At 37.3% G+C, this 13,667-nt stretch overlaps 1 protein-coding gene and 1 long non-coding RNA gene across 2 annotated transcripts; both read left to right on the forward strand.

Annotated features, from left to right (window-relative positions):
* The first annotated feature begins 3,735 nt into the window (after positions 1 to 3,735).
* On the forward strand, positions 3,736 to 5,410 carry LOC126628441 (uncharacterized). Its single transcript, XR_007625427.1, has 2 exons — positions 3,736 to 4,023; positions 4,360 to 5,410. It is a non-coding gene; the product is annotated as an uncharacterized LOC126628441 (long non-coding RNA).
* Positions 5,411 to 11,744: 6,334 nt separating this feature from the next.
* Positions 11,745 to 12,014, forward strand: LOC126628897 (uncharacterized). The gene has a single exon (XM_050298756.1). The coding sequence runs from the start codon at positions 11,745 to 11,747 to the stop codon at positions 12,012 to 12,014; it is 270 nt and encodes an 89-aa protein (XP_050154713.1).
* Positions 12,015 to 13,667: the final 1,653 nt, after the last annotated feature.

The following is a 13,667-nucleotide window of genomic DNA, read 5'->3' on the forward strand; positions in this document are numbered from 1 at the left end:
TGCCCATTGGCCAAACAAACAAGATCACCCTTCCCTTTGAGCTCTATTTCTACCAAATCATGTTTTGAATTATTGCATATTGATATTTGGGGTGGTTATCAAGTTGCTTCTATTTCAGGTGCCAAGTATTTCCTTACCATCGTAGATGACTACACTAGAAGCACTTGGGTTTATTTGATGAAACATAAATCTGACACAAAAGACATTTTAGTCGGATTCATTCAAATGATTGAGACTCAATTCAATACCAAAGTTCAAATCATACGAAGTGACAATGGCCCTGAGTTTAAGCTTGAGCAATTTTATGCTCTCAAAGGCATCATACATCAATCTAGTTGTGTCAACACACCACAACAAAATGGTGTTGCCGAACGTAAACACCAGCATTTGCTCAATGTTGCTCGGGCTTTGCTCTTTCAAGCTTGTTTGCCAAAACGTTTTTGGGGGGATGCAATCTTAACCTCAGCCTACCTCATCAATAGAACACCCACTCCACTTCTCCAAGGTAAAACACCTTACGAAAAACTGTTTCACAAAGCACCTAACTATTCCCATTTAAAGGTTTTCGGTAGTTTATGTTTTGCTTCTACACACGCCCAAAGGCCCTCTAAATTCGACCCTCGTGCAATCCAATGCATTTTTCTTGGGTATCCTTATGGTCAAAAGGGTTATAAATTGTTTGATATAAAACACAATAAGACTTTTGTTTCTAGGGATGTTGTTTTTTTTGAAGATCATTTTCCATTCCAAAATCATACCACTTCCGTTGCCCCATCTCCATCAAACATTACACCCTCACCCATCACGTTTGACTTGACCTCTCCCATTGAGTCGTCCTTAAGCCTTGCACCCGAAGAAATAAACATCACCTCTCCCACACTTGCCAACATCACACCACTCTCATCTCCTTTACCTACTACAACTCCACCACCAGATACCTTATCACCACCTTCACATACCCTACACTCTTCCCCACCTCCAACCACTCCATCACCAGACCAACCACCTCCACTCCGTCGTAGCACTCGACCGACCAAAACTTCCACATTTTTGCAGGACTTTCATGTTGAGGTGGCCCTCCCTTCCCGTGTTGCTCCCACATCTTCCACAAGCATGGTCCAGTCATCAGGTACATCTCACCCCATATCTTGTTATTTATCTTATGACCATGTATCCCCCACTCACAAAACCTTTCTCACCACCCTCACCATTATCAAAGAACCCACCAGTTTTTCGCAGGCTGTTCAGGATCCAAAATGGCGTGACGCCATGCAAAAAGAGATTGTTGCCCTTCATGACAATCGCACTTGGACTCTTGTGCCCTTACCACCTCACAAACATCCCATCGGTTGCAAATGGATCTATAAGGTGAAGCTTAAACCTGACGGCAGTGTTGAACGCTACAAAGCTCGTCTCGTTGCTAAAGGCTACAGTCAAATTGAGGGGCTTGATTATCGGGAAACTTTTGCTCCAGTTGCCAAGCTCACCACCGTCCGCGTCCTCCTGAGTATTGCCTCCATACGAGGCTGGCATCTTCATCAACTTGATGTGAACAACGCATTTTTGCATGGTGACTTATACGAGGAGGTTTATATGTCCCTGCCTCCTGGGTTCGGACGAAAGGGGGAGACACGAGTATGCAAATTACACAAATCCATTTATGGTTTAAAACAGGCCTCGAGACAATGGTTTATCAAGTTGTCTAGTGCTCTCAAGACTGCTGGTTTTCATCAATCATGGTCAGATTACTCATTGTTCGTCCGAAACCGTCAAGGCAGTTTCATAGCATTACTTGTGTATGTTGATGACGTGATACTTGCAGGTAACAATTTGAGAGAAATTGAAGAGACTAAACTCTTCCTTTCCCAACATTTTAAACTAAAGGATTTGGGAAAACTCAAATACTTTTTGGGGATAGAAGTTGCAAGATCTAAACAAGGGATTGCCTTGTGCCAACGCAAATATGCATTGGAGATACTAGAAGATGCTGGGTTCCTTGGTGCGAAGCCCTCACGATTACCAATGGAACCAAACCTGTCCCTTACACAAACTGATGGGACGCTTCTACATGATCCTTCTTCATACAGGCGACTTGTAGGGAGGCTGATTTACTTAACCATCACGCGGCCTGACCTGACTTATGTGGTTAATATGTTGAGCCAATTCATGGACAAGCCACGACAACCACACCTTGAAGCGGTGCATAAGGTTCTCAGGTACATCAAACAATCTCCTGGACAGGGAATTCTTTTGCCTTCTACAGGTTCACTACAATTACAAGCTTTTTGTGATGCTGATTGGGCTCGGTGTAAAGACACTAGAAGGTCAATAACTGGTTATTGTATCTTCCTTGGACAAGCACCGATATCTTGGAAAACGAAGAAACAAAGCACAATATCTCGTTCTAGTGCAGAGGCAGAATACCGTTCTATGGCTACTACTTGTTGTGAAGTTATATGGCTAAGAAACATTTTGAAGGACTTGCAAGTAAATCATGCACAACCAGTCACAATGTTTTGTGATAATCAAGCTGCCATGCACATTGCTTCGAACCCAGTGTTTCATGAACGAACGAAGCATATAGAGATAGACTGTCACTTAGTACGTGAGAAGATTCAAATGGGAATGGTGCAAACAGCTTACATACGGACCTCGAATCAACCTGCAGACTTGTTCACCAAACCACTAAGCTCGGCACAATTTGAGGTCTTAATTAGCAAGTTGGGTGTCATCGACATCCACACTCCAACTTGAGGGGGAGTGTTAAAATGCATGAAATAAACATGTTGGAATAATGGTGTTGGATGACTAGTGAAATTAGGCTAGTCAACTTTCTTGTTCAAAGTTAGGCAAGTTAGGTTTCTTGTTCAAAGTTAGGCAAGTTAGGTTAGTCAAGCAAGATAGGTAAGTTAGGCAAAATTAGGCTTATGATCTTTTTCTTCCCTATATATATGTTTCATCAAGCAAATATACATCAAAATTCAATAGTTTCCATATTTTTGTTATCTTTTCTGATTTTTATACAATATTTTTCTGTTTTTCTATTCAATTTCTTTATGAATTTAGTATTTTAAAACTTTAAAACTTTCATTTAATATGTAAATCCAAGTGGCGTCATATCGTTGTGTTAAGGGTCATAAGCAGCTTAGCAGGATCTAGACAATTTGGGATGAAAATCTAGTTTTAGGAAGTGTAAGATGGTGATATTTTTATTTCACGGACGAAAATGAAATGAAATTTGAGTTTCACGGTTGCTAAAAAAATAAGCTTAAGATTAAAGAGGGAAGGTTCAAGGCTCGATGTGCTAATCTGTATTGTATAAAGAGTGGGGACACATTTTTTTGACATATCCTTAGGGCTCACTTTGTATTATATGCAGCAATCTGATCGCCTATTTTTAGGTTTTAGTCAAAAATTATTTCTACCAAAAATTACTCAGTTGTAAAATTATATGACTCTTGGATTAAATAATAGTCATCTAGGTGTTTCTTTTTAAAATTGTATTTGTCTAATTTTTCACTACAAAAGATGTCTTAATGGTTTTGAATTTATCTAATTTTTGACAAAAAAGATCTATGAATTAAAATTGAAATATTTGATGGTTCAGATCTTTGAAAAAATGTTACAAAATGAGAACCACAAAAAAGTATATTAAATTGTGCCTATATTTGTGTCCTTTGATCCTAATTTATATGTGTGTGCGTGCATATGCATGTAACTATAGCTTCGCAATGACAACCTTGATTGAATGTGTAGGGTAGGTGGGACATGGTGACACACAACACCAATTCGGAAAGGTCACTCTCTTGCTTAAGGATGCCTGTGAGGTGGGTAGTTTATTTGGAGCAGATGCGTCCTAAAGAGTAACGGAGGTGTGTGACAGTAGGCTCAAGCTAAAATTTTTGTTGTTGAGAGTATTATAAGCTTGCTTGATTGTGAGACCTATTAGTCGAACATAGATGAAAATCGGCCATAATGATTCGAGGGACCTGTGGGAAAAGGCTCTCACTCTACAGATCAAAGGTACGCTTGGAATGTTTGAAAATTACTTATTATTTTATTTTTGTTTATGGTTTCCTTGTGGGACAAGGATATTAGAGTTTTCTATATTCTTTAAGGATTAGGATTTTGCTTTAGTTTTCACTATATATAGTAGTGCTTGTATTAGTTAATCAACAAGTTAGTCACGATGTAGTCTCTTGGGATTATGTAGTCATTTCGGCATTCAGTTTGTTTAATAATATTCTTATTATTTTGTTAGTCTCGTTCGTTGCGCACTCTGATATTCAACTTGGTATCAGAGTAGGTTCAATCCTTCAGGATTTAATCTGCTTGGTTGGGTTGGTATTTGTTTATCAGTATACCCGTTTGCCTTTACTTCTGATATGAAGCTGTGAAAGATTTGATGCGTCCTGACGATTGACGGGAACCTTGCACTATCACCAGACGACAAACTTGTGCCCACATCATGCTGCCACTTGCTGTTGCACCACCTTGTACCCAACTTGAGACCCGACGACACACGCACAGCTACAATCCTTGTTGCCAGAAATCCCGACCCACAACCTGAAGAACTCAATCCGACGAACCCAACATCACGTTGTCACCTGAACCCACATCAGACCTACATCAAACCCGCCACCACGCCCACCTGAACCCTTGAACCCGTCTGCCCCACCACCGCTGCTGCTCGACCCGAGAACCATAAACTCGGATTGAGTTTGTCCTCTCCCTGTACTATACTGCAGTTTCGAACCTACTGGAACAACCGCTGCACTAGAATGCCATTGCCATCGAACGATGTTACCAGCATTTGTCGTCTGCAACCAAAAGTCTCGCTGCTGTTTGCACTTGTTCGCATAGAAAAAGAAAGAAGAAGGAAATAAAAGAAGAAAAAGAAAGGAAATAAAAAATAAGAAAAAAGAAGGCCGGAAAAGAGAAAAAAAAGAAAAAAAAGGTATTGAGCCCACAATCTGTTGGGCTATTATGATTTGTTTGAAGGCCTTTAGTTGGGCCTTGTTGATTGCTGGAATTGCTTGTTCACTCGCTCGCCTGCTCGCTTGGATTATTTGTTTGCTCGCTTGAACCGCTTGCCTTGTCGTGTCCGCCTAACGGAGCTTGTCTTGACTTGTTTGCCTAACGGAACTCGTCTTGTCTTGTCCGCCTAACGGAGCTTGCATCTGCATCTGCTTGTTGGCAAACTCATGACGTGTACCGCCATGAGTTTGACGGGGGGTGTTGGAAAATTAGTTATTATTTTATTTTTTGTTTATGGTTTCCTTGTGGGACAAGGATATTAGAGTTTTCTATATCCTTTAAGGATTAGGATTTTGCTTTAGTTTTCACTATATATAGTAGTGCTTGTATTAGTTAATCAACAAGTCAGTCACGATGTAGTCTATTGGGATTATGTAGCCCAATTAGAATTTTTGTGTTTATTTTATTTCCTTTGAACCAATTAATTAGACCCTAAATCCCATAGCCCAATCAGGGCTTGTGACCCCTTTTATTTTGGCCAACCCATCACACACGCACACACATACACACATGCAACCCTTCACCCTCTCCCTCATCTTCTCAAAATTTCCCTTGTCCGTACACCGTACGACCATCACTTTCAAACTTACCAAAATGTCCACGGATCGACCCTACTGAAACTATCATCATACTCCTCTCAAGGTTACGAGTTCATCCATACTATTAGGTTGAGGAATAGACGTCGAAAACCCGAGAACTCACGAGCCCCAACGAGGTGCTTTGTTACTTTGTCGTGATTGTGGACGTTCCACGAAGTTTTAAAGCTTAAGGAAGCTCTTAATCAACTCCATAGAGACCTTAGAGTAGTTTTAGGGTGGAGTTTACATGGGGATAAGAGGATTCATGGAATTCCAATTTGGCCGGATTTTTTCCAAGCTTTATTCCAACTACTTCTCGTCGGTTTTAGGATCTCTAATAGGTAAGGTTATGATCTACTAGTTGAGGGCTTCAAATTCATATAAGATTTATGAATTTTGGTGATGAAATGAAAGAGATATTGAAGTTTGAAGTTTTTCTAGTTTCCGGCGTAACAGACGGCGGCCAACGGAGGATTCCGGCGAGTCATCGGAGAAAAAGAGGAATATTTTGTCAACTTTGATGGAATATACTGACGGTGTCAGGTAACTCCATTAGGATTTTAATGGAATATTCTACTATTTAACGAAATATTCCCTAACGCCGTTAGGGATTCCGTCAGTGTGTCAGGTATGTGCTTGCGCGTGGTTGCCACATGAGGGCGCATGGCCGCCACGTGAGGGCGCGTGTGACGTCTAAAAATTATTCTAAAAATATGGGGGTGTTCATGTTGTTGAGTAGATCACGTTGGTATATTCAAACACCTTATTTGAGCAACATATGAGAAGTTATTCATTAGGTTTGTGTATGTGCTTTAAAATTAATGTAAAATTAGTTATTTCACATATAAGTGAGACGTACCTTGAGGACGAGCGTGGACAAGCGAGGCTAGAGGGCTACGATCCTGCTACTTATCAATGAGTGGGCATTTTCTTTATATATATATATATGATATGGTTTCCAAAACGTTTTCTTAAATGATTTATACTTTGAATGCCATGTCGTAATGAGTTGCATTTTAAGTATTGCACTGTTACATGTGAATTATATTGGGTGATGCTGTGGAAACTCATGTAAGCTTCAGGTGAGTATGATGTGATTGAATGGGTTGTGTTGCATTGGTACGCATGTATTTATTTAGAGCTCATCAAGGCTGCACCCGGTATTAGTGCTCTTGCCCGGGGATTTGGGCACATCCTTCATGTGATCGTTCAACTCTTGTACAGCACATCACCTTAGATTCAAGTTTGGTGCCAGCCTGTTGTATAGACCACAATAGGTGGTTCCGACTCTTAGGTGACCCGCGATTTATCGCACAGCCTTCACGTGATCGTAGCACTTGAGCGTACATATTTATACCTAGCCTGTCGTACAAGTCACATCAGGTGACTCCGACTCGTGTGCTAGCCTAGGTTGATGAGTTATGGTTCCAGTCGTATAGGTCACATTAGGTGACTCCAACTGACATGTTATTTTATATTGATTCTACACCTGGCTTACATGATTTAGAGCTGAAACGTTATGACATGGCATATTTTGGGTATCAATGCACTTATGCATTGCTTTTCATATATACGTAGTATTATTTTCTGGAAATTATACGGGTTTTACAATGAGGGGTTATTATGTTCATAAAAGATAAATGTGTGCTTCAAACGTTTTGTTTTTGCCCACTCACCCTTCTGTTTTGCACCCCTCTAGGTTCTAGGTAGCTGATCATCTTTAGGTGGCTCACGAGGACTTCCCGGCAGTTCTGACATATCCATAAATAAGTAGGGATCTTATCCCTATTTTGTATAATTAGCACTTACTTGGTTTGACTGCACTGTTGGATTGCCTATGCTCTGAATACTTGTATTTGGTACTTGACCACTTTCACGCACTTATTTATTATCTGTAACAACCCGTCCCGATTTTATTGGAACGAATAAGGTATTTTCGTGAAATTGCATCTTAGGCTAGATCTTTTTCTTTTAAAATTGTTTTTGGGTCTTAATTGGTGTGCCAAGGGGCCCACCTCTGATTTGGTTCCACCGACTCTTCCATTTCTTTTTATTTCTAACATATACACACCCACACACAATTCTCTCTCTCTCTTCCCATCACTTTCTCTCCCTTTCTTTCTTCTTGTTCCACACCCCCGATTTGGGTTAAGGTGACTCGATTTCAGGCCAGGGATTTGGCACACTTTCAAACGCTCATAACTTATTCGTCACTTAACCAAATCAAGTGATCCAAACATGAAAGTTTTAGTACTCGACGAGATGAAGAGATTGATACCCTACACGCCGGTCAAATCATAATGGTTTGGCTGGAAAACGGGTCACCTCAACCCAAAACCTTTTAAACCCTTTTCAAAAACCCAGCCTAAACAATTGGGCTATGTAGTTGGCCCAAACCCAAAACCTAATCGTCTAACCTAGCCTAACCCAAGCCCCATTTCTATTAACCTAAGCCTTGCAGCCCAAATGACCCAAAACCCAAACCCTTTGAACCTAGGGCTTTCGGCCCACTAAACCCTTTAACCTAAACCTAACCCTAAGCCCAACCTGGTGGAATATTTCATGGAAAAATACCCGGGACACTTCTTAGGGTAATTCGATGTCCTAAATCCGTTTCCAATATCCGTTTTCCTAAATTCAATTGTTATAATAGAGTTTTATTAATTTGACCCTTTATGTGATTAGGGGCAATTATTTGTGGCGTCTCCGTCTTTGCTAGTTTGCGTGACTCTTCAGCAGCAAAGTATCTGTGAGTGGACCCCTTCTAAAATGCATGTTTTAATAGTAGAAATGCATACATGGAAAAGCATGATTTAGCAATTATGTTCTATGAAACGCTTTGAGATAACATGCTTACTGAGGCTATTTTGAATTATTACTATTTTTCCTATAACCCGTGTTCTTATAGAATATCTGATGGATGACGATATGATATTTAGAACATGTTTCGAACACCTCTTTATAGTATAGATGATGGATGACTTTATACTATGAAGTTGTTTTTCAATATATATATGTTCAATGGTTTTGTACTTACCTAGTGGTCCCTATTCCGCTACAGGACGAATGGATAGATTCCGATCTGTCTCGGGTGACGGTTATGGTGTTGGCATAGGGCCTGAAGTGTTTTTCCTCTGGCTATTAGCACAGGGACATGGAGCTGGCATGGTGCTTGGGGGTAACTTTCCTCTGACTATTTGCTTAGAGACGGGGAGCCGGCATGGGGCCTGGAGAGTTATTAAACATTCACTAGTGGTTATTATACATACAAGTTATGATTTGAGACATTGCACAACATGCTAGGTTTCGGAAAACCTATGTTTATCATGATATATATGTGTTTTCATAAAACCTGGGGGTTAGTATGTTGATAACTGTTTTATTATATATATATATATATATATATATATATATATCAACTTGGTCCACTTATGTTTGTTTTGCGCCCCCTTCAGAATTTAGAATCGAGGCATACAATCCCGACGTCAAGGCACTTCCGCATCGGCATCTTCGAGTCCTCTCGGTATAGGACCCATTCATTTGTTCATTCAATTTTATATTAATTATTTAAGCGTTCTAGATTAGTTGTATGCTCTGAACACGTTCCTAAAATGCATATTCATTATCTTTTATATTTATAAGTCTTATTTATTCCTTGTTCTCAGCACTTGCATTCAATAAATGGCTTTCGTCACCTTCGGATGTCGGCCAGAACGTGCTTATCTTGGAATTTCAAAGAATATCGGGATCGGAGCGTGTCATTATCACTGGTTAAATTAGCTTAGGTTGGTTTTTATTTATTCGCATTTTCTTATTATCGTATACACTTCTGTTGCGCACTTGGCTATGTTACCCTCACGTGATGGCCAATACGTCTTGACTTTGGTCGTGGTGTATCAATTTGTATGTATAATTATAGAAAAATTTCTTTGGATATGACTATTTATATATTAAAAGTGAGTAGAAATAAATGACAAATTTTTTATTTTATTCATGTTAAATGTTACTCGTGAAAAGCAGTTGTACTTTTTAATTCTATCATTTTTGTGGTGTTAGTAGGAATATTTTTTTTTCCTGTGAATAACCTTTAATTTGGACAAAATTAGAAATTTGTCATCCATTTCTTTCTTTAAAATGCATTAGAAACACTTTGAACACTCATTTTATAGCTATTTTAGTTTTCGATTTTGTTATTTCACTTTTCCGTGTTAGTAGTAAATACATAGAAAAAAAATGAGGTATGAAGGATGTAAAAAATAAAAGAAATGTACAAATTAAAACACACAAGCCGCGACCACGCTTAGCAATCTCATTAAAAGTCTCGGAACATAAAGAAATCTAATAGCCAATAAGTTCTTTTGATGCCCTTCTGAAAACTAGCATCATGTATATATGTATATTGAGGCTTTTAAGGGAATATATTTTTATTTATTTTTTAATGGAAATTAGTTATGGGGCTCCATCATATTGAACTTCAACTATTTGAACCGTCTATTTTTCAAGTTGAATCTTATAAATTATCCTTGCAAAATATTAGTCAAATCGAAAACATTTGAGATATCTAATTAAGTACAAAGAAATTAACAAACAAGTTCCATGTACTAAACCAGTAAAATAACAAGAAAAATGGGATCTAATTCATAAACTCATCTACCCAGATTTAAGATTGACTAATAACTAATTCATAAGTTAGGACATTAGACCGCGCAAACGAACAAACGGCACCATATGATAAAACTACAAATATCTCTTTATTGACGAAAAACAAAGAAAAATTACAAAATCGCTGAGGCGACTACATAACCCTTCAAGAATATATCTTGTCAGACTTATATAAAATAAATGAATACAAACACTCATATATATAGTGAAACATAAAATAAACCCTAAACCTTAATGGGCAAGAAATCTTTATCCTTGGCCCACAAGAAAATCATAAATAACAATAAAATAAATAACTAATTTTTCAACACCCTGTCAAACTTATGACGGCACATGACATGAGTTTGCCAACAAGTAGATGCGAACATAGACTCCGTTAACATTAACTATGGTTAGTTTTTATGCAGCTCCGTCTTTGTAGAATTGTGTCGCACATCTAAAACATTAACCATGGTTAGTTTTTGCCTTTAATTTTTTTTTTTTTTGAAAAGGAAAAAAGAAATTAATACATTATATATTTTTTACCATTTAATATACACTTACACCATTAAGAAGAAACACTCCATGCTAGCTTGAATTTCAATTGAGTGTACAAGATAAACAGCATCACCCAATTAAATTAGCATGCCAATCAATTAATTTAATCCATAGACATGTAAGTTTTGAATAAAATTTATCAAAGTATTTGGTGGAGAGTATGGAGTCCGTGCAACACATTTCAATGTGTAATAAGAGCTTTGCAATTATGATTCTAAATAAATCAATCATGCCTTAATTCGAAAATTGGTATTTCTCAATTTTCTTGGAATGGGGCGTGACAAAAATATCTGATATCCGCAATATGTAAGGTATATATAAAGCGTGCACTACGCGCCCTTTCTCGTATATTGAGAATTATTGACTAAATCTACTTCATTTAATTACGGATTTTATTTTATTAAATAATGAGTTTGAGGGGGTGTTAAAAAGTAAAATATAAATTATTTTTGATTTGATTTAATTAAAGATTCTTTGTTTTAGAGTGTTTGAAAGTGATTTTAAAATGACTGGAAATGTTTTATAGAAAATGTTTTTGGGATCTAAAAACACTTCAAGTGTTCATCCGGAATTTACTTGTGTTTTTATTAAGGATTAGTTCAAAAAACATTTTCATAAAAAACATTTTCAGTCATTTTAAAATCACTTCCAATCACGCTTAGGTACCAAGCTTACTTTTTTTAGGGACGGTTTATTTTGATTTTATTTCCTATTTATTACTTTTGTTCTCTTATAAATTGCTTTAAGATGGGGAAGAAAGAATAATACTGTGAGATTATCAAAGAATTCTGGAATTTTATCGTAAAACCTTTATTTTTAACGATAAACTTGTGCGAGATGATGCCATTCGCTGCATATTGTGCTACTGGGGTTGCAATCGTTGCTGCATTAGTTTTTTCTTGTTTCTATATTTATACAACATATAACGTGATGGATGAATCATCACCAGGCACCGTGTCATACCACTCCTATCAACGATCTCTGCGCCGCGATGTTGAAAGTGGTGGAACCAAAGACGGTGGTGTGGCTGTTTTGGGAGCAGCTGGTTTTACTTTGGCTAATTCAACTGCTGTAGCTACCGTAAATAGTCATGTTGGCAGCATCAGCGGTGGAGGCTGTGGGGGTGGTGGGAGTGGAGGAGGCTATGGCGGTGGTGGTGACGGCGGTGTAGGAGGTTGTGGTGGTGGTGGAGTATTTTGAGGTTGCATGATTGGATCGTGTTGTTAATACTGGTTCTCTAATTATGCTTGTCATCTAGCACGTCAACGCCAATTCGTGTTGTAAGTGTTGGATTGTCCTACTAGTTAGGCTAATTATTTTTAAACCACTACGTCAAACTCTTTATTTATTTATTTATTTTTTCTTCTTCTTCTCTTCTTAGCAATATTTAGAATAGAAATACCATTTGTATTCGTTGGTTGAAATTTAGGTTTGTCATGTGTATCCCATTTGTAACTGGATTAATTGAACTTGGATCAGATTTTGACTTAGATTGCAGTATCCCATATCACCCCATATAAGATGATTTTTTTTTTTTTTTGAGAAACTATAGGATAATTTATACTAAGTTTATGTAAAGTACAAAAAGATAGATGGCTTGAGACCGGAACGCAGTGGGTTGAAAAGAAAAAACATAAACATTAAAGCAATCCACTACTTGCATCTCATATCACACAACAATTAGAGTATGTTTCGTCAATATTTCCCTTTTTGATGTTCACCCCAATTCCGTTTGATTAGTTTGTTTAATTGATCTAATACATGAAACTCGAAATTTAAACTAATTTATAACAACCAGTATTGGGTGAGCATCACCTTCACGGTAGAGGTGAGCAAAAAAATACACTATACCTAATTTAATTTCCCCTTCTTTTAAAGGGCAAATGCGTACGTAAAACAACAAATTTTTTTTGCTATTCCTTAACTTATTTGGATGGCCATTTCCAAGCTGAAACGAGGAAAGAAATCCTTAAACCCAAAGCAAGGATCAATATGAGCAAAAAAGGGAAAGTATCAATCAAATGAATGAATTGTGAAAGGCTTGGGGAAAAAGCACGACACTTATAATAATATTGTGAAGGACACAGTGAATCCATAACATTGTGATTTTTCTTTCTCTAAAGCATTGTGTTGTTACTTAATATTACAGTGTAGGGTAGACTGTAATATTTTTTTTCATTAAGTGAGAAGTATTAGGTTTGATTCTGACCAAAAGCAATTTCGAACTAAATTATTGCTTGCCTATTGTGAGCTTAGCCCACTTCCTGACTTTTTAATGTAGATAATATCATATGAATTAAAAAAAAATTATTGTGTTTTCTGCCAATAAAATGTGATTTGATTTTTAGAACACTAGATACAATAAATGGATTAAGTACCCGAAACACTTGCTTATTGTTCATTTCGGCTTAACTTATACATAGCAAACTTTGTTTTCTTATAGAAAATATTGAATTATTATTTAAGTGTTGATTAATGTTCTTATTTTTTACTGTTGACATATCATTTAGTTTAAAATTTTAGTCTATATAGCATTACCCTTAGATTATAAATATTTCATCGAGGAGATTTGAATTTGGACCTTTTCAAATGACTAAAATCATATATCGGAAATTAAATTTGATACAATATATCAGTCATGCATATGACTATAAATATGAAAACATGTATGAAATAATTGTGAACAGACGTATTTTAATTAATACTAGAGAACTTCTTTGTCACGCCCACATTGCTACAAAATCTTGGCTTCGCCTTCCATGCTAATTAGTTTTGGTTAGCTAGCTAATTAGTTTTGAGCTAATTAGTCGGTAATTTATAGATAATATCTCCCCTCGAGATTTTGTGCAAAAC

This window comes from Malus sylvestris, chromosome 7, assembly GCF_916048215.2.
Source record: "Malus sylvestris chromosome 7, drMalSylv7.2, whole genome shotgun sequence".
Lineage (NCBI taxonomy): Eukaryota > Viridiplantae > Streptophyta > Magnoliopsida > Rosales > Rosaceae > Malus > Malus sylvestris.